Source organism: Oryza sativa, chromosome 7 (genome assembly GCF_034140825.1).
Source record: "Oryza sativa Japonica Group chromosome 7, ASM3414082v1".
Lineage (NCBI taxonomy): Eukaryota > Viridiplantae > Streptophyta > Magnoliopsida > Poales > Poaceae > Oryza > Oryza sativa.
Window position 1 is genome coordinate 23,830,254 of NC_089041.1, and position 27,176 is coordinate 23,857,429.

General features: G+C 43.8%; 3 protein-coding genes across 4 annotated transcripts; 1 reads left to right on the forward strand and 2 right to left on the reverse strand.

Annotated features, from left to right (window-relative positions):
- Positions 1-533: 533 nt before the first annotated feature.
- LOC112939710 (uncharacterized) lies at positions 534-3,332 on the reverse strand. The gene is made up of 3 exons (XM_026027271.2): positions 3,212-3,332; positions 1,506-1,659; positions 534-774 (listed from the first exon to the last, which is right to left on the reverse strand). Exons 1-3 carry the CDS (start codon positions 3,212-3,214, stop codon positions 728-730), a joined length of 204 nt encoding a protein of 67 aa, XP_025883056.1. The 5' UTR covers positions 3,215-3,332; the 3' UTR covers positions 534-727.
- A 15,512-nt stretch (positions 3,333-18,844) lies between these two features.
- LOC4343734 (transcription termination factor MTERF9, chloroplastic) lies at positions 18,845-22,412 on the forward strand. Of its 2 annotated transcripts, none has more exons than NM_001426617.1 (6): positions 18,845-19,216; positions 20,266-20,338; positions 20,404-20,555; positions 20,648-21,337; positions 21,456-21,835; positions 21,931-22,412. In NM_001426617.1, exons 1-5 carry the CDS (start codon positions 18,953-18,955, stop codon positions 21,786-21,788), a joined length of 1,512 nt encoding a protein of 503 aa, NP_001413546.1. In that variant the 5' UTR covers positions 18,845-18,952; the 3' UTR covers positions 21,789-21,835; positions 21,931-22,412. The 2 variants fall into 2 exon arrangements, with proteins under 2 accessions (NP_001413546.1, XP_066168087.1); XM_066311990.1 differs by having other exon boundaries at positions 18,903-19,216; positions 21,456-21,806; positions 21,931-22,410.
- A 788-nt stretch (positions 22,413-23,200) lies between these two features.
- Positions 23,201-26,917, reverse strand: LOC112939700 (putative zinc finger CCCH domain-containing protein 51). Its single transcript, XM_026027258.2, has 7 exons — positions 26,774-26,917; positions 25,383-26,123; positions 25,108-25,284; positions 24,841-25,014; positions 23,927-24,009; positions 23,751-23,817; positions 23,201-23,637 (listed from the first exon to the last, which is right to left on the reverse strand). Exons 2-7 carry the CDS (start codon positions 26,111-26,113, stop codon positions 23,598-23,600), a joined length of 1,272 nt encoding a protein of 423 aa, XP_025883043.1. The 5' UTR covers positions 26,114-26,123; positions 26,774-26,917; the 3' UTR covers positions 23,201-23,597.
- Between the last annotated feature and the right edge of the window lie 259 nt (positions 26,918-27,176).

A 27,176-nucleotide genomic window follows, 5' to 3' on the forward strand; every position in this document is an offset into this window, starting at 1 on the left:
CATCCGCCACACCCTATGAGCGTTGTACGATGTTGGATTAAACACACAAACATAAGTTTTGCTACTTCTTCCGTTTCTCAAAATATAGTAACACAGTACTAAATAAGACAACATAGATCCATACTACTAAATTAGTTCTCATGTAGTATTAGATTGTTATTTTTTTATCCGTCGCTATAATTTTAGTACGAATGAACTACTGGGGTAGTATTGAACTACATCTAACTCTTGAAAGGTTACTCCTAGAATCTTAGCTCCCCAAACAATCTTGATTTTTATCCAAATTCAAACAGTTCAGACCCCCCACCCCCACCCCACCCCCCCGGGCGGGAATAGTTCAGATTCTTACCTGATTTAAAAACCTACAAGCTTCAGCCTAAAGAAATCCAAGAAATAAACTAGTAGCCAAAAACTAGAAAAACGAGTTTCTCCGGATTGTCACCATCTTCTAAGAATCTCTAGCTCCCAAAACATGTAGTTGAGGAACATAAATACAGAGCACGTCAAGACTGGAACAAACATGAACATCCAGATTAAGCACCAAGTATAACTGGGTATATATCGATCTGTTATCTGTATGACTTAAGGCACGGTACAACGACAAGGTAACATCATAGCGAACTAGCTATGCCATAAGTTTCTCCTTTTGGAGTGACGAACAGCTACATATATCAACCATGTTCCTGAAGGTAACCGAGACTATATATATAAGCGGCCACTACAGTTCTCAGAAGTATCCAGCATTTTGGGCTGTCCTGATGATCTGAAAGAGAGCTGCACAAAGAAAAGAGTAGAAAACACAATGACTTGGTAAGATGTTCATAAAGTTATGATGAAAAAGATGGAAACTACTGCCAAGGCTGTAATGAAGACTGAAATAGTTGCAGGATTTTTCATGCAAGGAGTTCTATTTTACCAACATTAGACTGTCTGTTCCATTTGAATCCTTAACTAGGGTAACATCAAACCTTCCTCTTCTATTTTCCAAAGTCTTAAGGAGAAGCATATATTTTTTTGAGAAGTTTATAAGCATATAAGGATTTATTGCCTGGCAACAGATTAGTAGCTGATGTCCATGGGTGTGGTAGCTGCAGCAGTTAACAACCATATCTGGAGTAAACCATGAGACTATTTTTGGAATTAATCAGAGCAGGAATCTAGCTTCTTATTCTTTGAAAAGGATTTGACTAATCTAAGATCAAAACAGGAAACACATAGATACTTTCCCACAAAGTGATAACATCCTAAAGCAAAACTAATGATGTGTACTACAGCTACCCCCATACACGACTACTGATAATAGTACTAGATTAGCACTTTCGCAATTTAGCACAGTTTAGTCCTGGAGAGAGCACAGAAGCAATACCCATAAAAACAAGAACTAAGGGTGAAAATAGTTAAAATCTATTTAGGTTGGTAAAGGCATTCTGAGTTATGAAGAGTATGAGTGAAGATAAATAGCTCAACCATTCACCACAAATATATAAAAAAAGAATGTAACTTACATGAACCAACAACCACAAAGACGAAAAATCCAAGCACAATGGGTCCAACAGGATAATCATTTCCTTTCTTGACTGTCTCAGGAACAGAACCCCTCTTGGTGACGTTCTTCTCAAACCGTGCCACTTTCCTATCTGAGAGACGCCTTGAGGTAGTCTGTTTCATCATCAGCAAATAATATCAGAAGATATCATAAAAGAACTTGTTTGAAGAAAGGAAAGAAATATGCAGTGTATTTGGACAGAATCCCAAGGAAATGACATTCATGATGCCAGTAAATTCATACAGAAACTTTCATCTATTCAGGAAAAAAAATGTTACTCAAGATGCAAAGCACAATGGTGCCATCACCAGCTAACTGATGCCTGCTACCAAATATTTCTGACAACATGTTGATCTGTCCGACTTGCATGTTAAGGGAGTAATTTTTACATTACCCCCTAGAACCAGTAAGCAGGGTTTGAAAGTTGATCATAACTAAATCCATCGAAATTATAAAATCAAGCGTATTGGGTGAGTTATATGTTTTTGTGCCTTTATTATATGTATTAGATGATACTCAATGGCACGTGATAATGCTGACAAGAAAATTAGAAATGCTTTACTATATCATAAAAATAGTAATATCCTCTGCTCGATTTGGTGGACCCTGATTCCAAACTACTCTCTCTGTCCCATAAAAAAACCAACCTAGTACTGGATGTCATCCTAGTACTACGAATCTGGACATACCTCTATCCAGATTCATCGTACTAGAATATGTCACATCCAGTCCTAGATTCGTTTTTTTCGGGACAGAGCCACAGAGGGAGTAATCCCTAATCTTCACATCTTATCCTGGAACACATTTTCGAATCAAAGCATAGGAGTCGAAAACAATAAAACCATACATTAAAATATATGCTAAATTGAAGTTACGCAGGATCGGAAGCGTTGTAGTGTGCTAGACGACAAATGCAAAATTGCATGGGTCAATTAATACTCTTCGTCGACATTTCAAATGCGTTATAAAGTAATCTATATACTACCAAATATGATGGCTAGCCCACGTAAATGCATAACCAGGTTTTCTAGGTCTTTGATAGGCCAATCCAGAATATGCGGTTACATGAAGTGATGTAATGCAAGACAACTAGTGAATGTTCGCTCTCGGATCAGGAAAATCAATCTCTGCGTCACTGTTATTCTAAACCTGACATTAGTTAGTCAGCAACAAAACTTGATAAACTTGTTACCAGATCCTCTAAATCTTGCCAAAGGATAATATTGAAGCATAGCCTAAAAATAAACATATCTTTTGTTACGAAATGAACGGTTTAAACTACAGGTAGGCACGATCATCATAGAAGTACACTACACTATCTACATACAGGAGAAATATGAATTCAAAAGCAAACAGATGTGCACAGCCACGGATCTTCCTGCGAAGATTCAGAAGAAGAGGAACAGAAACAAGTAAACCAGAAATCAACATTTCGTCGGTTCTATTTCACAAAATCATCGCCAGGACAGGGGCGGATCCAACTTGGGACACCCAAACTTTTCGGGGAACAAACAAACTGTTACTTGTATTAAGGTTAAGGCACTGAAATTAAGGGAAGAGCTTCTTCCAGATCTAGAAGAGAAGCTAGGGTTAACGAACGAACACAAGCAAATTCCAGAACCGATGGGAGAGAGAGATGAATCAGAAAAAGGATGTGATGCTCACCATGATCCTCTCCCCTGCTCTGCTCGCCAGATGGAGATCGCCGCCACTCCCCTGTTCAGCCGCGACTCGTCTTGGCGGCGCAAGGAGGAGGAGACGAGAGGTTTTCTTTCTGTTACGCCACAAAGGGAAGGGGAAGACACTCGGAGAAAAGGGGAAATTTAACTATTTGCCACTTTTAGGTTTACCAATTATCCAAATACCCCTCTTATATTTGCCCTTATTTTCTTGCCCCTCTTAGCTTGTAGCTTCTTAATTACTTATTTGCCACTTTTGCCCATGTGGCATGCCAACGTGGCAGCGCGGTGCAAAATTCGCCGTGGGACCCACTAGTCAGTAGCACAACTCTCCCCTTACCCTCTCTCTCCGATCAGCCCCGCCGTCCCCTTCATTGCCGGTGACCCTCTCTTTCCTGGCAGGTGGCAGCGAATCCTCTCGGTGGTAGCGGCGGCGGCGCGCCGGCTCGCAGTGGACGGCGGAGTGCGGCGAGGCGGAGGTTGGATTCACGGCGACGCTCGGTTCCTCCTCCGGTGCACTGGCTCGCGGTGGATGACGAAGCCCTCTTTCTCCGGTCAGCCTCCCTTCTCTCCGGTCAACCCCGCCGTCCCCTTCATCGCCGGCGACCCTCTCTTTCCTGGCAACGAATCCTCCCGGCGGTAGCGGCGGCGGCGCGCCGGCTCACGGTGGACGGCGGAGCACGGCGAGGCGGATGTCGGATTCACGTCGATGCTCGGCTCCTCCTCCGGTGTACCGGCTCGCGGTGGATGACGAAGCGCGGCGAGGCGGAGGTCGGACTCGTGGCGGCGCTCTACTCCTCCTCTCGGGTTGCACCGACGGGGGTCGGCCTCCTCGCCGAGTGCCTCTACGGCTATGAGCTAGCGGGGGACGCTGCCATCGAGACGGAGCGACGCAACACAACCTCCCTCGACAGGGAGCCATGGGAGGAGGAGAGGGAGGCACCGGAGGAGAAGCCGAGCGCCGTCGCGAGTTCAACTTCCGCCTTGCCGCACTCCGCCGCAACCACGACCTCCAGTCGGGAATGAAGGAGAGGACGATGGGGCTGACCGGAGAGAGGGGAAAGGGAGAGTTGTGTGACTGACGAGTGGGTCCCACGGCGATTTTTGCACTACGCTGCCATGTTGGCATACCACATAGGCAAAAGTGGCAAATAGTTAAAAGGGCACAACCTTAGAAGGGCAAGAAAATAAGGGCAAATATAAGAAGGGAATTTGGATATTTGGCAAACCTAAAAGTGGCAAATAGTTAAATTTCCCACAGATATGGCATATCTTCACGTATGCGGATTGTTCTCGTGTACGCCGAAGGAATTTATTTCGAATTATGGAAAATATCTCTACGAGTCAAGTGATTTCCAAAGTCCTGCTTGGTGGGGATAAAGTTTATGTTATATCGTACAAGATCCGATGTCTCTGAGTTTTACTTGGAGATCAAGATGATCCACGGTATTAAGGGGCCCAAGGAGGGGTGCAAGGCATCAAAATTCATCACCAACACACCCACCATAGTTTACGAAGCCAGAGTACTCGGAGCTAGGTCACCGGGAGATCTCGTCGGGAACATCGACTACGATCTCGTCAGTATCGTCAGTTTCGACTACTTTCTTTGTAATCTGTGGTTTTCCATCATCAATCCCATATAAACTGGAGTAGGGCTATTACCTGATAAGGGGCCTGAACCAGTATAATCCTTGTCTTCTATTTGCTTGATGTCATATTACGTAAATCCTTGTTCCAACGTATCCCAATACCCAAATCATCCGGTCTACGAGTACCACTCATTGACAGTGGCACGCCAGGTAGGGGAACTTGGTGCTCAAGGTTCTACAAATATGACTTCAAGCCATCCCGACAACAGTACCAACACCGGCGTCAATCAAGGAGCCTCTACCTCGACATCGCTGGTTTGGACTCAAGTCGGGACTATTGTCTTTCCGGTCTACACCGTCATGCCGATCTCGACAAGCCCAATCACTATTGGGAACGAGAACGGCACGGCTATGACTTCGAGAAATGACGCTTCGCTGACAATTCCTCCCACGCAAGTGGAGAATGGAACATCGACGGCCTTAGTACCTGGAAGGAATCCTCAAGCGGCCGAGTTCTGTCCTCTGAACAAGAGACCAGAGCCGACAAGGATACCCATCCAGAAACCGAGGTCTTGGTGTCCCGTCCATAAGACATCCAAGCATACTCTGGAAGATTGCCTCGTGATACTTCACGCAAAGGCTGAACTCTACGCCTGCTGGAAACGTGGGATTCAACGCACTTCACCAACGGGCACCACTTATTGCCCGATTCATAGATCGAGATCCCACGATCTCACAAGTTGCATAATCTTCCTTAGGACATTCAAGTCGTCGCATCCTCACATCCCACAACCACGAGATCAATCTCAGTGCGTTGTCGAGGAACGAGACGCAGCGACTTTAGATCGGTTCGTAGGCTTTATCGGTGTCAACCCTAGCGAGCCATCCATGCTGCACCTACTGAAAGATTACGAGTCTTCTTCAGACTCACCACGAGACGTGAACGTGATCAATGGTGTCGAGACAAGTGCTTCCGCGGCCGCGAGAACACCTCCACAACAACTGCGGAACCTCGACGCAATATTAAGAGAGAGCCCCTTTGACCCTGTCCTAAACCCCGATGTCGATCAGTGGGCGGCACGACTACGAGAGACTGTGACCAACCTCAACAGCGCATTCGTGGATGCAGCAGTCGAGCCTCCACCCCAAGATCCACCGGGAGGGAACGGTGAACCAGCTAACGGGAACGCGGAAGCGCAAAACCCTACTAGGGAACCACCGGCTCGAGACCCGACTCCATCGCGTCGTGAAAATCGTGACCTTCATGAACATCTAGATGACCGGCGGAGGGACAGGCGAGATTGGAATGACAATGATCGTCATCAGCATCGCTCTCCCTCCAGACGAGGAGAGAACATCGCTCACGTCAACACCGTCACCGTTCCCTTTCACGCCGAGGTGGGAACGCGGATCGAGGAGGCCATCCCAACGGTGACCGAGATCGGCAGGCCCGTAGCGACCACCAAGACAATGGAGATAACAATTGAGAACGGAGGCGAGGCAGCAACAACGGACGAGAACGTAGCTCCCGGTCTCCCGCCTCTAGGCGAGATCGAAGACGTGACCACCGTTCGAGAAGCTGGGCTCCTAACCCTAGTGGACCACCGTTCGAGAAGCTGGGCTCCTAACCCTAGTGATCCCTCGTCTTCGTCTTGGTCATCTTCTTCATCGGACAAGCCTCCTCGACGACATCACAACCGCGGGCCACCTTTCGCCCAAGGAGGCGTGTGCAGAGCGTTTGCGCGCACATTGCGAGATGTGCGATGGCCCGAAAAGTTCCGGACAGGGGCGATCGAGAAGTATGACGGAAGCACAGACATAGAAGAATTTCTGCAAGTCTACTCCACAATTCTCTACGCTGCTAGTGCATACGACAATGCGCTGGCAAACTATTTACCAGACGCGTTGAAAGATTCCGCTCGTTCATGACTGGTTCACCTCCCACCCTACTCAATCTCTTCATGGGAAGACTTGTGGTAACAGTTTGTTGTCAACTTCCAGGGAACATACAAGTGTCACGCGATTGAGGACGACCTTCATGCCCTAACTCAAAACCCAGATGAATCATAGAGGGACTATATTCGGCACTTCAATGAGTGCAGGAATACGATCCCCGAGATCACTGACGCTTCTGTCATCCGCACATTCAAGTCAGGCGTCCGAGATTGATACACCAACCAGGAACTGGCAACTCGAAGAATCACATCTGCTTGCAAACTATTTGAGATCATTGACAGATGCGCTCATGCAGATGACGCCTTGAGATGAAAGGAAGGAAAGAGCAGTGTAGGTGAGGAGAAGAAGTCAGCCAACAAAGACGCGCCGGAATCAAGCAAGAAAAGAAGTCGTAAAAGTGGGAAGCGCAAACCCTCGGGAGAGGTCCTCGCCGCTAAGCAAACGGACCCACCCAAGCGCTCGAACCCCCAAAACGACGACTCGAAGAAGTAATGGTGCCCTATACACAAGACTAACAATCACTCCATGGAGGATTGTTATGTCTTCAAAAAGGAGCTCGCGCGACAACTAGCACTCTAGAGAGGGAAGCGAGTACGTGTTGTCGAAACGGCCGAAGAGGCGGCCACTCCCGACTCCAACTCCGCGTTCCCAGAGTACGACCTCCATGTCTTGCACATATTCGGCGGTTCTACATCGTACACCTCAAAAAGGGAGTACAAAAAGATAGAACACGAAGTCTGCTCCACGTCGCAGGGGCCTACCGCTAAGATGAGATGGTCCCAACACAAGATCGAGTTCTCGGAGACGGACCACCCGAAGATCGCGACCACACCTGGTAGATATCTGATCGTGATCGAACCCACTATTCGGAATGTCAAGGTAGCACGGGCTCTCATCGATGGCAGAAGTTCCATTAATCTACTCTTCGCCAGCACCTTAGATGCCATGGGGATACCGCGAAGCGAGCTGACGCCCACAGATCAGCCCTTCCATGAAATCACTCCAGAATCATCATCTAAGCCGCTGGGTAAGATTACATTGCCCGTCACCTTCGGACAAGCCGACAACTTCCGAACAGAGCAGATCACCTTTAATGTCGCAGAGTTCGATACCACTTACAATACCATCATTGGAAGAACTGCACTCGCGAAGTTCATGGCAGCATCCCACTACACTTACCAAGTTCTCAAAATGCCAGGACCAAAAGGGACAATTACTATCCAGGGAAACGCCAAGTTAGCGGTGCAGTGCAACAAGCGGAGCCTCGACATGGTCGAGCATACTCCCAACCCGCCCGCCACAATTGAGCACCCCAAGAAAGTGAGCAAGCCCAACAAGAAACCGAAGTTAGACGGCGCCATCAAGATTATTCCGTTGTCCAACTCCAACCCCGACAAGACCATCAAGATCGGGGCAAAGCTGGATGACAAATAGGAACTCGCGTTCATCACCTTCCTCCGCAACAATGCAAACGTGTTCGCTTGGCAACTGTAACGCCCCGATTTTCGTTCGGGAATAAAAATCAATTAATAATACATTTTCTAGAAATTAAATAAAATTTAAATCAACTTAATCAAGTGAATTATTGAGGGAATTAAAAATTTCCTTTAAAAATCATTGGCCGAGAATATTTTGTAATATTCTTTGTGCCCTAAAATACTCTCCGGATTTTTCCGCAAATTTTCGAAGCTCAAGAAATAATTTTAAAGTCACAAAGATCATTTAACCAATTAAATAAAAAGAAAACAAATAAAAATCTCCTTCCTTCCCTTTTGGGCTTGGCCCAAGCCTTCCCCTCCTCTCCCGCGGGCCGCGCGCCTCCTCTCTCTCTCGGCCGGCCCGCGCCTTGCGAAAGTCTGCTTTACGTCCCCCGGTTTCCCTCCTCTCTCTCCATCCGGCCGACAGGTGGGACCGTGGGCCCCACCTGTCAGCTCCTACCTCTCGCCGGCCAACCCCAACCGCCATTGCCGCCCACGTCGCCGCAAAATCCGGCGCCCTCCCGCACCCGAGCTCGCATCCAACGACGTGGGCACGATCCCCTCCACGTCCTCCACCATTTTCCCCGCTCGTCCCACAAAAACCGGCGCCGGCCGAGCCACCACCACCCCCCGTCGGCGCCCCACTTTCCCGCCGGTTGCCGCCCCTCTCGGCCCCGTTTCCGCCGCTCCGACCCTATAAAAACGAACCCGGAGCATCCTCTCTCTTTTCCCCTCCTCACCCGAGCCAGCCGCGCTCTCTCTCCCCCTCCCCACGCCGCTCCCGCGCACCGCCGCTTTCCGGCGAGCTCCGGCCGCCCGCCACCGCTGCTCCACCCACCGCCGCGCCAATCCGCCACCACCGTCGGCTTCGCGGCACCGTGCCGCAGCCCGGCCTCTACTCCATTTCCCCTCTCCGCCTCCAGAACACCGCCGCCTCGTGCACCACCACCTACCGCCTCCGGCCGCCTCTAGCCGCCATCCTCAACCACCTCAAGCCGCGCCACTGCCTCGGTTAGATCCACCACCGCAAGGGCAAGCCCGGCCGTCCATCCCTTTTTCCCCTCCACCACCAGAACCACCTCCCTACCACGCCACCCTACCGGCCATTTTTTTTCCGTCTCCGGTCGCCGTTCGCCATCACCCCGGCTGCCGCCGCGACGCGCCGGCCGCATCGCCTCCTTCGCCGCGTCCCGCTCTTCCCCGTCCGCCGCCCGGTCACCGCCTTCCGCCGCCGGGAGCCCCTCCTCATTGTCGACCTATGGAGCGCCGCCGCCTCCCTCCGCCGGCTGCTCTCGCCGTCGCCGTGCCCCTCGGTGAGCTCCGCCACATCCCTCTCCCTCACTGCCCCCGTTTCCTCTCGCCGCTTCCTGCGCTGCGCGCCGCCGCTCCCTGCGACGCCCGGCCCGTGTGCCGCCGTCGCTTTGGTCCCGGCCGCCGCCGCCGCCAGCCTTGTGTGCGCGCTGGCCAGGCCGCGCCGCCCGGCCGTCCCCAGCCGTCCGATCGGCCTTGGCCGATCTAGACCGTCGGGTGCGCGGCCGCGTGGCCGATCGCCACCGTGGACTCGGTCCACGGTGGGCCGTGCCGCTGACGTGTGGGGCCTGCCCCCTTTGTGGACGTGGTCCGCGCCTCACCCCTTGCTGACGTCAGCGAGGACCATTTCCTTTGTAAAAATAAATAATAATTGCGCAATAAATCGAGTTTAATTCTAGAAATTCATTTAAATGGCTTAAAACTTCTAAAATTCATACCTAATTCATTCGAACTCCGAATTGAGCCATTCAACTTGCAAAATTCATCTAAAATTGAGCTCTACATGTTTGTTTAGTTTTTATGTACTGTTTTCTTGGTTTTTATTAGAGTTTTTCCTCGTTTTGCGTGCCAGCGTGTAGTTCCCGTCGTTTCGGAAGATCGCGTTCGCAAGGATAAGAGTTCAGAAGATCCAAGTGAAGAAGCAAGGCAAGTCACACATTCCCCTTGAGCATGTTGATCCCAATTTACAAATGTTTTACTGTTTGCAAATAAATATGCATGTTTTGCTAATTACATGGGGTCAGGGTTTTACCTATCTGCTCGCTTGTGCCATGTTTACTTGATATCTGTCCTTTGTCAACCATGGGTAATAAATCGCCTAGCTGGTGTTACTTTGATGACCTAGCTAGAACTATATGCTTAGCCATGCTTAATTACCACTAGCTCAGTCGATGGGATAATTGCAGTATTAGACATTCTAGTATCTTGTTGAGCTGCGTGCTCGAGACATCTGGCCATTCTTCAGGGTCGTAATTATCCAACTAAAATGCGACTGAATGGTGGGCTGTGGGTGCATGGTTTTGCTGGTCGCACCCATGGCAGTTAAGGACCGGTTCGCGGGATGCCCTGGAAGAACTTATCGTACTTACCACAAGCCAGCGTGGGCAACGGCTGGGCTTGTAGTGTAGCTTTCCTCTAGTCGACGCATCCAGGCAAGGGTGGGCGTGATGGAGCGGGGCGGGCCCTGCGACGGTCTCTGTCGCTTCCGGATTCACCTAGGCACGAGAGGGGACTGCCCGTTGCCCGCTGGGGACGGGGGTGAAACCTGAGGTGTGGTGTGCTTGGCTAGAGGGGGTTATGCGAAGGGTCCTGTCACGGCCTCTTTCCGGTATGTCGTGGTGGCATGTCGGCGCACGGAAACGTGTCGTGGGGCTGTGTCTTGTGGGTACAGTTGTACACCTCTGATCAGAGTAAAACTATTCGAATAGCCGTGCCCGCGGTTATGGGCGGTCGACCAGATTCACCGTGATTAGTCTCACACTTAATAAATCGACCCAATACACTGTAGTTTAGGTGGGTTGGTTGGGCCTGTTCAACGTGGTGTAGCGTTGATCAGTGGAGATTTAAGGTTACTTTAATTACTCAACAGTTTTACTGTGTTGCTCAATAAAATGTTTTACAACCGCCTTTATGCAAATAGCCACAAACCATCCTTGTATCCCCTTGCACGTCTGCATCGTTGGTGTGGCTTGCTGAGTACGGTGGTTGTACTCAGCCTTGCTATTATTCCCCCTTTTCAGAAGTGTAGTGCTTCTGAGCTGAAGATGGAGTTAGAGGACCAAGGCTCAGACCCCAGTTGAGTTTTGCCTGTGGAGTGGAGCTGAAGCCCCGCTAGGATCATTTTTTTTTCGCTGCTGCTGCTTTTGTTTCGGTGTGAGGACTAAGTGCCTCTTCTGTAAGTATTTTACGCTTATTTTACGTTTGGAACTGTATATTACTTGTCGTTTTGTGTACCCTGGCTGGTCCTGGACAGGGATTTAATACGCAAAATAGTCTGGAAATTTGGGTGAAATTTCTGGGCGTGACAGCAGCCGTCAGACATGTCGGGAGTTCCCAGGGAGGCGATTGAGCACAAACTGATGGTGCAACCCGACGCCAAGCCAGTTAAGCAAAAACTATGGAGATTTGCACCTGATCGAACACAAGTCATACGAATTCGACAAACTTCTCAAAATTGGCTTCATCAAAGAAGCCCTCCATCCAGAGTGGCTCGCTAATCCAGTAATGATACATGAAGCCAACGGGAAGTGGAGGATGTGTGTCGACTTCACCGACCTCAATAAGGCATGCCCCAAGGACCATTTCCCTCTCCCTCGAATAGATCAACTGGTGGATTCAACAGCCGGCTGCTAGTTCTTAAGCTTTCTCGATGCTTACTCCGGCTACCACCAGATCAACATGGCAAAAGAGGATGTGGAGAAGACAGCGTTCGTCACGTCCTTCGGTGTATTCTGCTACACCAAGATGCCGTTTGGATTAATAAGCGCAGGCAACACATATCAGTGCGGGATCCAGGGAGCACTAGGTGATCAGCTCGGACGAAACGCCGAAGCTTACGTGGACGACATCGTCGTCAAAACCAAGACGGGCGACTCATTGATCGACGACCTAAGGAAAACGTTCGACAACCTCCGACGATATCAAACGAAGCTCAACCCGGAGAAGTGTACGTTCAGAGTACCGTTAGGGAAACTACTCGGCTTCCTGGTCTCCGGGCGGGGAATCGAGGCCAACCCTGAGAAGTTCAAGGCAATCGAGAACATGAAGTCGCCCACAAGACTCAAGGAGGTCCAACGATTGACAGGATGCATGGCTTCGTTAAGTCGTTTCATCGCAAGGATGGGAGAACGAGGACAAGCTTTCTTCGCCCTGCTCAAGAAGCAGGACAAATTCGAGTGGACCCAAGAAGCTGAGAGCGCGTTCATTGCGCTCAAACGCTACTTGTCAAACCCCCCGGACTAGTTGCCCCACAAAATAATGAAGAATTATTCATTTATATTACTGCCACACCTTATTCTATGAGTACGTTTATCGTTGTAGAGAGGGAAAGAGTACAATACCCAGTGTCTATGTCAGCAAGGCCCTCCACGATGCAAAAACTAAATATCCACAGATCCAAAAACTATTCTACGCTGTGATCATGACATCCAGAAAGCTACACCACAACTTCCAAGCCCATAAGGTCATAGTGATCTCCTCCTCCCCTTTGGGAGAAGTCATCAGGAATAAAGATGTCGTCGGCCGTATTGCTAAATGGGTAGTCAAGCTAAGCCATTGAAATAGGGTGGTCCAAATTGAAATGTAAAGTTAGTTGTTCTGTAAATGAAAAGAATGGTTAAAGGATGACATAATATGAAAACTTTTAAGAATACATAGTACGAACTGTAATTTACTTTTTTGGTTTAGCACAATTAAAGATGAGTTGTCTATTACCTGGTACTCTTGTGATATACTAAGTCATTAGTACAATTAAAGATGAGTTGTCCATTACTCAATAGTCTTGTGATATATTAAGTATTGTTGGGTCAGTGTACTTGGCTATTACTAATAGTCTCATGATATGTTGATGCATGAAGATGCATACTTCTACTAACACGAGATAATTAATTATGGTTATATAGATTCAGCTAAAAAAAGATAAAATTAATGCCATCAATTTTTCTCAACAATAAAGCATTCGACTGTGGTCTCCTTTTCTCACTGCATGATATACGATTGTAGGTATTACCGTAATTCTTTCATATTATTTTTTTCTACATATACGTTAATTTGGACTAATATTTTTTCTCATAATTAAATATTTAATAAATCATTTTTCATATTTCTACTATAAAATGTGAAGAGGGCATTGTATAATTTGAAAATTATATTATAAGTGTATGTAATTTAATGTGTAAGATATGAACTTATAGTATAAGATTTAACTTTTTATAAAAATGCTGCATGATAGTAGATAGGTAATGAACTAAACAACCATAAAATATATAGTGAATCCATTGTGTGTTATTGATTTTGTCCTTATTCTACAATATGTCACTAGGTTTGTCAAGTTCTAATATGCCATCGCATTTTGCTTAACTTCTATAACATACCATCGTCGTCTAGTTAGCTTCTGTTAGTATTGTATAATTTTATCATAATGACCGAAATAGCCATGGGACGAAAAATTTCAAATATCTCATTGTAAACTTCCAAAGTTTGAGATGGATATCTTCTCTGCCTTGTTTATAATATTATATTTTGGAATATTCTGTCAAATTTTGGAATTTCTGTCCCGGGGATATTTCGGTCATTAGAACAAAATTATACAGTACTAACGAAGTCTAAATGGACGGCGACGGTATATTACAGAGGATAAGCAAAATACGATAGCATATTGTATAACTTAACAAACTCAGTGCCATATTATAGAACAGGGACAAAGTCAGCGGCACACAGTGGATTCTCTTAAAAAATAATCTAGTCAAAAAAGTTTCTTTATTTTATTCAAAACAAAACATTTTTTCTACCAAACACGTTAGGAGAACTTCGAAAGAAGATAAGAAAAAAAAGGAGGTTTAGTCATTAGCTCAAACACACGTGGGGAAAAGCTACTCACATCCATGGTATGGTATATACTCACATTAATCGATAATATACTAATATTATTAAAATTATTCTTCGTCTTAATACGGTGTAAAACTAAAACTTTAACCTTATATTCTTCTGTTATTCCATCTTCTTCTCGCTTTCTCATTCTTATTTATTTTTGATAATAATATTGCTACAATCAACACTAGTACTTGCACATGAATACTAGCAGCTAACTCATATGTGTGTGCTCCGTAATATATATTATCTATGTTTTTACATGAGTAAACAACAATTATTATATTTCTTAATGATATTGTAATTATATAAGGTACCTAACTAGTTTTCTAAGAACTGGAAAGATATTTTTGTTAAACATAATCTAGAATGCTATAAAGATTAATAATATTGAACGATATATAACCATATAATTTTTTTATAAATGAATTAGAGATCGACTCTTGTTAAGAATCCAATGATCATAATGCACTATATATATTGTTTAAGTGAGTTATGATATTCTATTTAGGATGTGTTTGACAAATGGGTTATGAGAGGTGGGATTGAGAAAGGGAAATGGATGAATGATTAGGATTAAATGAGGTGTGATGAATGGATAGTTAGGATACAATACTACCCTTTGGAGGGTGGAATATTATTTCCCTATCCTATTTGCAAACAAAGCCTTACTAGTTACATGTGTATGCATTAAAGTGGGATCTAGAGATAAAAATCAGACACTGCTCGCCAAAGAAGCACGAATGCACGATATAAATAAACCCTCTAATCACCGGATCAACTAACACGAAAAATGATATATATAAATCCTCTAATCACCAGATCAACTAACACGAAAAAACACGGCCCTCACTGGCGTCGCCGCGAATTGGGGAGATGACGAAATGGTGTGAATGCGAAGTGGGGTGGTCGAAACCGGTCCGCCTTTATTTGGGTTCATGGAGAGAGACCCAAGCAAGCGGCGAGCTCCTCTCGTGCTTCCCGTGTGCTATCTGGCTGGCTGCACAGTGGTTCGTCCGAGCGGTGAGCCGGTGACGCGCTTCGGTGCTTGCTTCTGAGCTTTTGTGAATCGTGACTTTGTGGCTGATAGATAATGCCATAATGGCACGCCATGGTAGCTTTATTGCCATTGCTAACTTCTTGCTTTGGCTGCTATGTAGGCAAGGCGTAAACAATTTCTGTAATGAAGAATAGTCAAAATAATCAATTGTGATAAAATATCCCGATGTAATTTATTATATGAAACATTGTGAAACCCTAACGATTAAATTGCTATTATTATTTACATTCATTTTCGTGGTGATTTTTGGTGAGGGAGATTGAATGTGACTATGTTGACCATAGGGAGAGACGTAAGCAAGCTTAAAGCAACCAGGGCTTTTGCCTACATAATCACAATTAGGTCCTTTTAAATCACTATTGAAAGTTTTTTTTTGAAAAAAAAGAACTTAAAATCTAGTAGTTGAGCCCTATGTGAGTTCTAGGTTTTGGTAATTTCTGACTCCCTCTCTGAGCAGCAATAGGTTCTTAGTCCGATAACATGTTTTTTAGGGTTTGCATGGGTTAGTTAAAAATATATGTAGACTGATGGATATACTGCCAAGAAAGGGGAGACAATAAATGTACCTTTTTTTTATTGTTTTCACAAATGGCATTAGCTTTGTTGGATACTTTTATTCTCTCGCCGGCTCCCGCGTCATGTAATTGAGTGGTAGAATCCATCGTTGTAGTGGTAAGTAGTCAGGCATAATCTACTTTTGGCATGAAATGTGGTTGTGAGTATTTTACTTACTCCATTTCAAAATGACTAAAGTTTTAATATTAGGAGAAAAAGGGAAATAATCTAAATACCCCTCATTAAATGAGAGGTGGTTGGGGGTAAAGCATGAAGAAATTTAAACGAGGGTGGTTGGAGAGGAAGATATTACTTTCAAATTACACTTATTTAAGACAATTTCAATGATAAATTTCTAGGCCAGAATAATATAATAGCCATTAGGTTTTGTGAGGTGCTATGTGTTTCTTTTTCTAAGTGAAAATATAATATTGCATAAAAAGGTAGATCAAAGGGGAAAAAAGGCCAACGAACCAAACTAGCATGGCATCATTATAATCAACAAAGACACCCAAATTGCATACAAAAGTACCCATAATCATCAGCTGCTTCTTATGTTGACATCACAGAAAACAAAATGGATAGGATGTGCAGATGCAATGCACCACACTGGCCTACACCAAAAGTCTCTAGACATGCAAACACTGATCAATGGAGTAGTATCAACTTAGAGCAGGTATAATAGTAGGTGGTAAGACTTTAAATATTATATCTGTGCTGACATGGAAGGGAGAAAAGGTTAGGAAACGCAAAGGCGAGCGCTTCAGTTAGCGCTAGCTCTAGCACAGCCTCCAACGCAAAGTGGTGGGGCCCATAAGTGGGAGGGCATGGCCAGCCAATTGGATGGAGCTAAGCCGAGTGATACGTAAAGTTAGTTGAATAAAATATTAAAAGTAACTATGACTAGCTTAAGTAGTATTTCTTCTTTTTATTTACTTTTGCTGAGGTGGATTATTTTGCAGCGGCTGCGCTATTAACCTTGCTCTTATTAGTATGTCATAATGAATGGCCACATGGGTACATGGCACCAGTCACCCTCTTGTCAACAGTCCAAATGTCCAATCTCTCGAGTCTTGAGAACGACCTTTCACTCGGTTCGTCATTTTTTTTTCACTAACACCTTGCTCGTTGAAAAATATACCCTTATTAATTCCATTATTATTAGGGAGTACTGGAGAAATCTAAGAGATTGTTCAAATAAGCATAACATTAAACGCTATTCCTTCTCAAGGATACTATTAAATCCCCACTAATAAAAAGATATTTGGCCCCTTACTCAAATCCCATCTAAACAATCACTGAGGTGGCATTAATTAATGTGTAGGGTTAGATCAATGGCAAGATGAAGGGTGAGGATAGAGAAGCAGAGCAGGATTTTGGGTTCGGATTTACCCAACCCTCTTATCCGGTTCGATCATGTGTTTCTTATAAGTTATATGTAACATGTGTCCATAAACTAATATATATCACTCGAGTGATTTTTAAAGTAAAAAAGTCCATGAATATAATTATAACGCCTATATTTTTTTTACATGGTCTTCAATAACATAGTTTGACTAGTATTTTATTTCATTCTATAATCTCAACAAATATAAAATTAGCATCACATGAAAGTAATTCAAAATATGAATCTAGTAATATAACATGCATAATACTTAGTATAGATATAGTTAGGCCCTGTTTAAATCCCACCCCAAAATTTTTCACCATGTCACATCGAACGTTTGAACACCTGCATGAAGTATTAAATAACTGTCGACGTTGGATGTCGCGATTCCGGTATTTGCATAGTATGGGGATCGTTGGTACTAGGATATACGCGAGACTTAGGTAAAAGAGACGGAGGAGAGGATTTTTATACAGGTTCGGGCCCCTGAATTGTCAGGTAATAGCCCTACATCCTGTTGGCCGAAACCGGTCGTTGCTCTTATTCACCATAATCACACCAGTACAATATTTGGGGTAGCCTATCTATCTGTTGTCGACTTGGCGGTCTGAAGTGCTGACTCGTAGTCGACAACAGGGTAGTCTTCCTCCTCGAATCTGTGCCCGACGAGGTCAGAGATAGCGCTAGATTCCTCTCTTTGGTTCCCGTAGGTACCATATTGGGTTTTCCCAGGCTTATCTCTGATGTCGATATCTGGCAGTTTGTCTTGGCGTATGTAGGCTTGTATTGGCCTGTGGCTTTGTGGCGTCTATGTTGTCTGTGTCCCTCTCCTCCTAGGCGGTCTTGTATTTATACCCATAGGTGTCCCCTTGTCCAAGTAGAACTAGGAAAATCAGTATGGATACAATCCGAGTAGTCCTTGTCGTTTTCATATAGAACTCTAGTTATCTTTCCTTATCCGGAACTCCCCCTATATCCGAAGGTTGTTTCCGTATAAGACATGGTATGTGGTGGGTCCTGCCGAGATTTAGTCAACTACTATTAGGTATGTGGTATCCATAACCCTGACAATAACTAATTACACATATAGGCTAAAAAAATAACTAATTACACATATTGCGACTAATTTGCGAGACGAATTTTTTAAACCTAATTGATTCATGATTTGACAATGTAGTGCTATAGTAAACATTTGCTAATGACGGATTAATTAGGCGTAATAAATTCGTTTCGCAGTTTACATACGGATTCTGTAATTTGTTTCATTATTATACTACGTTTAATATTTCAAATGTGTGTCCGTATATTCAATGTGACACACCAAAATTTTACAGCCCTAAATCTAAATACCCTTTAGTATGATTATTACTCAAAAGCTACCAAGTTTATTTTTTAAAAAAAAACAGGGCGCCCTATAATTTTGGGCGGCGGGAGTAGTAAAAGCTATTTTTTTTTACACTCAAACCAGTCCGTGTATGTGCGCGTAGCTCGCCTGTCTCAACGTAATTAAGTGAACGATAAATCAAATAAGGCAAAATCTTCCAAGGTCAAAATGGAGGAACCCACTATCCCCAGATTACCACGGGCCAAAATTCGGCCCAACCTGTGATGAAGCGGCCCAGCCCAAGTCGGCTAAACCCCTCTCCTCTTCTCGTGCCCTGCCTGATTCCGCTGCCTCCACCGCTCCACGTATCCCCGAAAGATTCTCCTCCTCGTCCTCATCCATCCCCCACCGCCGCCGCGGATAAAAATCCAAGGAATCGAAGGCCCCAACGTGTAGTACTACGCCTACGCGCCCCCTCCCATGGCGCCGCCTCCGCCGCTCGCCGCGCTCCGCCCCGCGCCATTCCCTCTCCCTCGCCTCCTCCCCTGCCCCGCCTCCGCCGCCGCCCGCCGCGGCGCCGTCGCCTTCTCGCTGCAGACCAACGTGCGGCTCCTCAAGCCCAACCGCCGCTCCCGGCGATCCCGGTACCCCTACTACGACCACGACGAGGACGAGGACGACGATGAGGCGGAGTTCGAGTTTGAGGAAGGGGAGGAGGAGGAGGAAGACGGCTACGAGACCGATGTAAGTTCCCTCGTTTGGCAGTAGCCGCTTCTAGCTTTGCTACTGTCGTGAGAGGTTGCCTGAGTGGCTGGGTCCTTAGCTAAAATTGCTTGCGTACTCAAGCTCGTGCCATGGGATAAGTGCAAGGCTGTGCTATCACATGATATCATCATCCAATTGCTGCTCATTATGTAATTAGAGCTCCGGAAGGAATATCATTCAACTGCTGCTCATTATGTAACTAGAGCTCCGGTATTCCTTTTGTTTTGGAGTACATTAGAGATGTGATACCATTTTATTGCGTCAGGCTAGAGAGTTTCAGAAATTGAACTAACCAACATCTCATTAGGTTGTAGGATGTAATGTTGTATGCACATTGAGTTAAAGAGGCATAAGTTTGTCAAAGGAATCAACAAACATTGTAGGATGTAATGTTGTATGCACATTGAGTTAAAAGAGGCATAAGTTTGTGAAGAGCGCACTAGTGGTAAATCATCGTTCCTGTATTTAATGGTATAACACCTTAACCGCTCATATGATAAACTGTTTTAAAAGTTTTCTGCCTGGCTGCCACAGTTAAACAATTCTTATTTATATGGTTTATTTGTTCCATGCATATTTATGTGCTTAAATACTCAATGGTATGCTCTTAAACTTAGGCTAGCTGGGTAACAGTAGGTAGAGGTGGGCATTAGGGTGAGAGACTAATTTGATTTCTGCCTTGGGTAAACCATATCCAACATACGGGGACCAATAGAAACAGCGAAACTCGCTTTTCTGCTGATTAGTGAAGACTTAAAAGAGAGAGGGAGAGAGAATCAGTTATGTTTCTTCTGCCACCCTGACTATATGATCTGTTCTGCATTGAGTTTTCAATATATAGTATACTGCATCACTGGGTGTTTAGTCCACATGCCAAACCAGGCAGAATTGCAGATTATTGGATTCAAAAGGATAAAGTTTTGTGATGCTAACTTTCATTCATTTCTCATAGAATGAAATATGAGAAACTTACCATTGGCAATATTCTACATTTCCAGCATTCTAATATATTCTCTTACTCTTTTCAGGATGATCTATCAGGTTTGGAGTATCCTGGTGTACTTTATTCAAACAATCCTCGTGCTCCAATCAAGAAACCAGGTATGAAAGGCTGTGAAAATCCCTGATATCCAGTGGTTACTTTGTATTAATACTTTATTCTCCAGGCCGGGAAAAACCAGCGCTGAAACAAAACTGGGAAGGAAGACAACCTAAAACACGAGACAGATGTGACACTTCAAAAAAAGTCGATGCTCTGCATGCCAAGAGTAAAGCTAGCAGATCAACTGGTCTTGTGGACATAGATAATGAAGTAGAGGTAGACTACTAAGGTTGATTCAGTGTGTCCATGTTCTTGTTTATGTTCAATATTTAACGTATGCAGGATAAATGATTGATTTATTTTCGCAGTTGAAAAATGAAAGTATCTCTAGAAGCTTGTTTCAGAAACTTCAAGAAGAATATGACTTTGATGATAAATGGTTACCACTAATCGATTACTTGTGCACATTTGGACTGAAGGAATCTCATTTTACAAACATGTATGAGAGACACATGGCCTGCTTTCAAATCAGTCAAGCTTCTGCAGAAGAAAGGTTGGAGTTCCTGCTAAGTGTTGGTGTTAAAAGCAAGGATATGAAGAGGATGCTTGTTAGACAACCACAAATTTTGGAATACACTCTCAGCAACCTGAAGTCTCATGTTGCATTTCTGGTGGGCATAGGTGTTCCTAGTGCACGGATAGGTCAAATTATTTCTGCTGCTCCATCATTTTTCTCTTACAGTGTTGAGCAGTCTCTGAAGCCAACCATAAGGTATCTGATTGAGGAAGTGGGCATTGAGGAGAGTGATGTGGGCAAAGTAGTGCAACTAAGCCCACAGATTCTGGTCCAGCGAATCGATAGTGCATGGAAATCTCGATTTCTTTTTCTATCAAAAGAATTAGGGGCTCCAAAAGATAACATTGTTAAAATGGTCACAAAACACCCACAGCTGCTTCATTACAGTATTGAGGATGGAATATTGCCTCGAATCAATTTCCTTAGAAGCATTGGCATGAGAGATACTGATGTTCTCAAGGTATTGACGAGTCTGACTCAGGTATTACCACATTCAAGTTCCCTATCCTTTTCATTTTTGTTTTGTTTTTACAAGTATCTTCATTGTTCAATGTAGACAGATGCCATTATAATACCCTCTAATATTTGTTTCTTTTCAGGTGTTGTCTTTGTCCTTGGAGGAAAATCTCAAACCAAAGTATCTTTACTTGGTCAATGACCTTAAAAACGATGTTCAATCCTTGACAAAGTATCCTATGTACTTGAGCTTGTCCCTTGACCAGAGAATCCGTCCCCGTCACCGTTTTCTTGTTTCATTGAAGAAAGCTCCTAAGGGTCCATTCCCTCTTAGCTCCTTTGTGCCTACAGATGAGCGATTTTGCAAGAGGTGGGCTGGGACTAGCTTAGAAAAGTATCATACATTTCGTCAGAGCATGCTGCTCAAAGGTTTTTCAGAGAAGACTGGAAGGAAAACATTAACATCGAGGCGGTAGATACTTCATGATTGAGAAGTAGGTTGTTTTTGAACCTATGCCACGCTGTAAGATGATCATTTCACGCAGTACCTCAAATATTTTGAGTTTATTTTACAGAAGTTGCTTTTCATAGCAATGCTGATTGATTTACTGTTTGCAGGAAAAGGCCTGGGTTGCTGTGCTGGTATTCAATCATCAGCATTCGGCACACATATATCAATATCACAGATACATCACTAACTACAGTTTAGACTTCCTTTTTTTTTTACTCCTATTACAACAAGGTGTAAATTCTTCATCTGATTCCTCCAGTCGAAAAACAAATGGATGTTCCAGGAGTCAATCTAAGGATGAAAAGGGATGCACCAGAATGGTTGATGTGGCATTTTGTTGTCTACTGCCACGGTGACATCACCTTGACCATTAGCTAATGTTAAATATGTCTAGCACAACAAACTAACCATCTATTAGGGATGTATTAGGCAGCATCCTACGTTGCCGTAAGTCTGTAGCGTCGTTAAGCACGATATTTTATTTTCCACGGTTGTAAATGATAGAAATTCTATCACCAGTTCGATCTGTACTTTGTGCGCTTTTCTGGTTTGTTATGTTGGAAAATTATTCCTGTTGCTGTGGCTTCTATCTGTGTTGTGTTTGGTTTACTAGTCATATAGAAGAAATCATATTTTTCGTGTATAACGTTATGCTGCAACACAGCATTTACGATATAACTGATCTAGATAAGTCACTGGTGATTGAAAGGTAGAATTTAGCAAATACTCCCTCCGTTTTATAATGTAAGTCATTCTAACATTTTCTATATTCATATTAATATTAATGAATATAGATATATATATCTATCTAGATTCATTAACATCAATATGAATATGAGAAATGTTAGAATGATTTATATTGTGAAACGGAGGAAGTAACTTCTGATTCTGGAAAAGGAACGAACGTTGGGAAAAGCTATCTAAAGACTGATAAAGATATACTCCCTCATTCCTTAAATATTTGACGCCGTTGACTTTTTTAAACATGTTTAACCGTTCATTTTATTCAAAAATTTTTGTGAAATATGTAAAACTATATGTATAAATAAAAGTATATTTAACAATGAATCAAATGATAGAAAAAGAAATAATAATTACTTTTTTTTAACAAGACGAACGGTCAAACATGTTTTAAAAAGTCAACGGCGTCAAATATTTAGGTAAAAAAAGTCAACGGCGTCAAATATTTAGGGTCAACGGCGTCAAATATTTAGGTAAAAAAAGTCAACGGCGTCAAATATTTAGGGATGGAGGGAGTATGATTTTTCGAAAACATAGTGGCCAATTGTTTGCATTTTGAGCAACTGGAACTGGTGGTCAGGTGCTATTCCGGGGAGAAATCCCCAAAAGGGAAAAATCGACGCATCACAAGTAAAGAAAGCCTCAAATGTTGTCAACTTATCAGGAAAAAGCACGTATTACATGTCTAGGTAGTAAGCAACATGACAAAAAAATAGACTGGATCTCAGGGCTATGCTTATGTACGTCAAGCTGTTTCTGCTTTACTGCTAACTGCAAAATAACCCTTTCTATAACAACCTACTTGACCATGCTTACTTGTGAATCCTAAGTTCTGTATTATAAGTATAACCCAAAAACCATCCTACTACTACTATTAATAATAATCTGTGGAAACCTACTTGACCTCACTGCGTCTGTGTACCTATTTATAATCTATGGCAAGTAAATAATTAATAATAATAATAATAATTTGTGTACCAATGTATAATCTCTTGTCAGTGTGTTTGTAGTATTGGTGAAGAAATAATAGCGCTCAGTAGAGACCAAGGCTATCTGGAAGAATGATCTCATCACTGCAAAACAGTTCAGACGACTCGGATGTTATAACTAGAAATGCCAGATGAATTATCTTGGAAAACAAAAAAGAATTAAAGAGAACTGAAATAACATAAGTAGGAACAGTTACCTATCTTCATATGCTGAAGCTTCATCCAAATCATCCGACCTGTGTGATTTTTTTTTCATGTTGTTACCTGGAAGATTTACATGAGACAAAATCAGACATGACAAGGAAAACGACTGAATCGTAATCATTCCCTCAGAAGTGACACAGTACAAATCTAAGTGTAAGAATTTGCTAACCTATATAATGCTCATTAGTGACACCGAAACCTGATGTCCTGTGTTCACGATAGTCAAATTGCTTATTTTTCCGATAAATTTTTCTGTATCAGTAAATGGGAATAGAATGTTGGTTATTCCTCAAGTTGAAGATATAAAGAGCAAAAGAAAATTACACAAGGTATAACCAGCAAATATGAAATATTAGTTCACCATTTCTCTAAAAAGAATAGTTATAAAGAAACTACACCAATAAAGTCTTCACTGATAGACAAAATTCAGTCAACAATTATAACTGAGCAAGATAGGCTAATGATTTTACAAACGATGGTATGTGTAGAACAGTGATAAAAATGCAAATTGAACCCCTAATCTGATGTAGTGCTGTAAATATGAAGTATAAGCATGGAATCAATCTCTGCAAAAATGATATTCTAGATCTGTCCTGATTGTGAGATCAAATTAGCCCCACTGATTACTGTAATGTAACATGGGGCCTTGGTCTTTGCTACACTGTTCTTTGACTTCTTTCTTTTTTTTGGATGGTGCCTTTGCTATAGTGTGGCCAATGGTAACCTTCAAACAACTATCAACTTGACTTCCAGAAACACTCTTCAGCCATGTCATTCTTCAAATAAAATAAATATTATTGCATTTATGGAATTTTCATGTGTGTATGGATGAGGGGTATTGTTCTGTATGTTGTAAACCCGCATTACATAATCAGATCCTTAATAGTAAAAACTATAGGCTTAAATTGGGTAAACCATAAAGGGGAAGCAAATATCATTTTTCATCTTTAACGTCTTGGTCTGCCACGCATGAAAGCAAGGAATCATTTTAATGAAATCGATAGTGGTTTCCAATGCGTGGTAGTAATAATGTCAGAAACAGCAAGCGACATAAAACAGCCCTATTGAACAGTAGAGTGTTACCTTAGTTCAGACTTTTCCATGTAGCGCTTGACAAGAACTCGCAATCCACAGATGAAGTGAGCTGTCCCCTTTGATAAGATAAGCCTCACTGTCTCAGTGTATAGGAAGCTCACAAAACCAAACATCCGCTTCTCCTGATAGGGAATTCGCACACCGGAGACAGGCCCAAATTGCCTGGCATTATCAAGACAATATTGTCATCACAGTAACATAATAACATGACAAATTGACAATTCACACCTAGTAACAATAAAGTTAAGGCAATACTTGAAGTAATTCTCGACATCATCATCAGTGAATTTGCTGTGAACAGGGAAGGTCATATAAATCTGGTTAGACCCAGTGCCAGTATCCATCAAGTTGCAACTGTGAGCCAAGCCCAAGCAATCCATGTACTTCTTCCGAGCATCTTCCACCAGGACTACATGATACTGTCCATGTTCTCTGAAGTTGAAAACGGAAAGAGCCATGATCAGGATGTGAAGAAAAAAGAAAAATAATCAATCATGATAGAGCCATATCAGAAATTCATAGAAGAAAACCTCTCGACCACTCTGATGGTGTTAAGCCCCATGAGCAGACTTGTAAGACTGCAACCAGTCCTTCCATGCTGCTGGCTCTCAGTGAGCCATCCATCAGGCCGCAGGGGCTTACCGTACTTCTCAAAGTACATCGACGGCAAACGATCGACTGCGACTGGTGGTGGTATTCCGATCAGGAGTTCTCTGATCTCCATATCCAGCTTGCTCAGCGACGCAAAGGGGTGAACTTGCCTGGGATTATGCAGCTCAGGGACGGACCCATGGAAGAACTGACAGTTGACACCTTTCTTGCAGTAACCCCTGAAGAAATGGAAATGGCAAGGCTTGGAACTCGACTTCGAGCTACTATGAGGATGTCCGACGAGATTTCGACCAGCATTTGGAGAATTCCTTGGCATGCTCAAAGACTGCAACTCTTCCTTTAAGCAGATGGATTCAGGAAATGAGCTCTGCAATGCTCCAGTTTGATCAATTAATGGGCGACGTTGAGCTTGGATTCCACGATAATTGCCGCTTGATTGACGCTGAGCCCTCAAGTAAGCCAGTGGGAGTTCTTGCCCCGGTGGAGGAGGCAGCAGTGAGGGTAAGGAACGTAGATGCTCGTCAGGACTAGCTGCATACTGTCTGATCTGCGGGTATGAACTTGTTGAGAGGATGTAACCACCGTTTGCACGCGATGGCTCGAATTCCCGAGCTCTATTCAGCAGCACTGAACATTTGTTCATAGCCATTTCTTGATTCCTGCAACAGAAACGAAATGATGGGATTTTCATTCTATAAAAAAAAGTTCCACCTAGAAAAAGTAGGAGATTGTTTTCTGATAATTTCACTGCAATGCAAAACAAGAGTGAGATTGTTTTATGATTAATTAAAAGGTTAAGATGCAAATACTGTGACAATATAGAACTTTAGTCCAAGCAAAAACGAAAAATTGCACATTCCACTGTTTCCACCACAAACAACACCGAGTTCGTGTTCTCCCAGTTGCTGCTTCCAAAAATCAAACGACAAAAATGCAGAAACAATTCTGGATAACAAATTACAACTCTACCTTAACTAAACCACCAAACCTCTTCAGAATACGAGAAGAACCCATGATTAACAAATGCTGTACCAAAAAACCCATCCCTATAATATAACAAAACCGAACGAATCCAAGATCAAGAAATGCCGTACCAAAAAACCCATCCCTATAATATAACCAAAACCGACCGAAGACCACGATCCTTCGCATGAACACGCCAAAAAGAAAAGGCGAAATTTCAATAAATTTAACATATATGCAACCAAGAATCGTTCTGGGCTTCTGGCCAAGAACCTGTCCCCCAGAATTCAACCAAAACCACTCAGATTGCACCAGATACCCCCCACAAACCCTCCCAAGAACCCACCTTGTCTCGCAGTTCTCCTAATGCGCGGATCCCTTCTTGGTCCAGGAAGAAAGAACGCCACCATGTGAAACCCCCAAGCGGGCGCGATTGCGCGAATGCCGTACGTCGCCGCGTGTGCAGGCCGCGGGGCTTGCCGCGTAGGTGGGATTTAGCAGATGGGAATCGGTCCAGAGGTTGGAAAGATTGTAGCTTTCGCCAGTTGGTGTTCCCTAAATCTTGGGACTGAGGGTTTATAGTGCCATTTTCGCCGGAAGGGAGAGCGGTTTGCGGAACCGACTGACGACGAGAGAGGAGGCCCTGCGCCGACCTGCGGTTGTTCTTCGTGTGCCAAGTGCGAACACAAACGTGTCCCTTTTTTTTTTTTGAAATTATAAAAACTACCTGGTGGGCCGTGTATTTACGT

Excerpts from the sequence above, each read along its gene's own strand:
- LOC112939710 (XM_026027271.2), bottom strand. Across the intron at positions 775-1,505 it reads CTTTGTGGTTGTTGGTTCAT|CTCTCTTTCAGATCATCAGG; the intron begins GTAAGTTACATT and ends TTCTTTGTGCAG.
- LOC4343734 (NM_001426617.1), top strand. The coding sequence starts at position 18,953 with ATGGCGCCGCCTCCGCCGCTCGCCGCGCTCCGCCCCGCGCCATTCCCT. Across the intron at positions 19,217-20,265 it reads AAGACGGCTACGAGACCGAT|GATGATCTATCAGGTTTGGA; the intron begins GTAAGTTCCCTC and ends TACTCTTTTCAG. Across the intron at positions 21,338-21,455 it reads TATTGACGAGTCTGACTCAG|GTGTTGTCTTTGTCCTTGGA; the intron begins GTATTACCACAT and ends GTTTCTTTTCAG.
- LOC112939700 (XM_026027258.2), bottom strand. The coding sequence starts at position 26,113 with ATGGCTATGAACAAATGTTCAGTGCTGCTGAATAGAGCTCGGGAATTC. Across the intron at positions 23,818-23,926 it reads CACTAATGAGCATTATATAG|GTAACAACATGAAAAAAAAA; the intron begins GTTAGCAAATTC and ends TAAATCTTCCAG. Across the intron at positions 23,638-23,750 it reads GCTTCAGCATATGAAGATAG|TGATGAGATCATTCTTCCAG; the intron begins GTAACTGTTCCT and ends ACTGTTTTGCAG.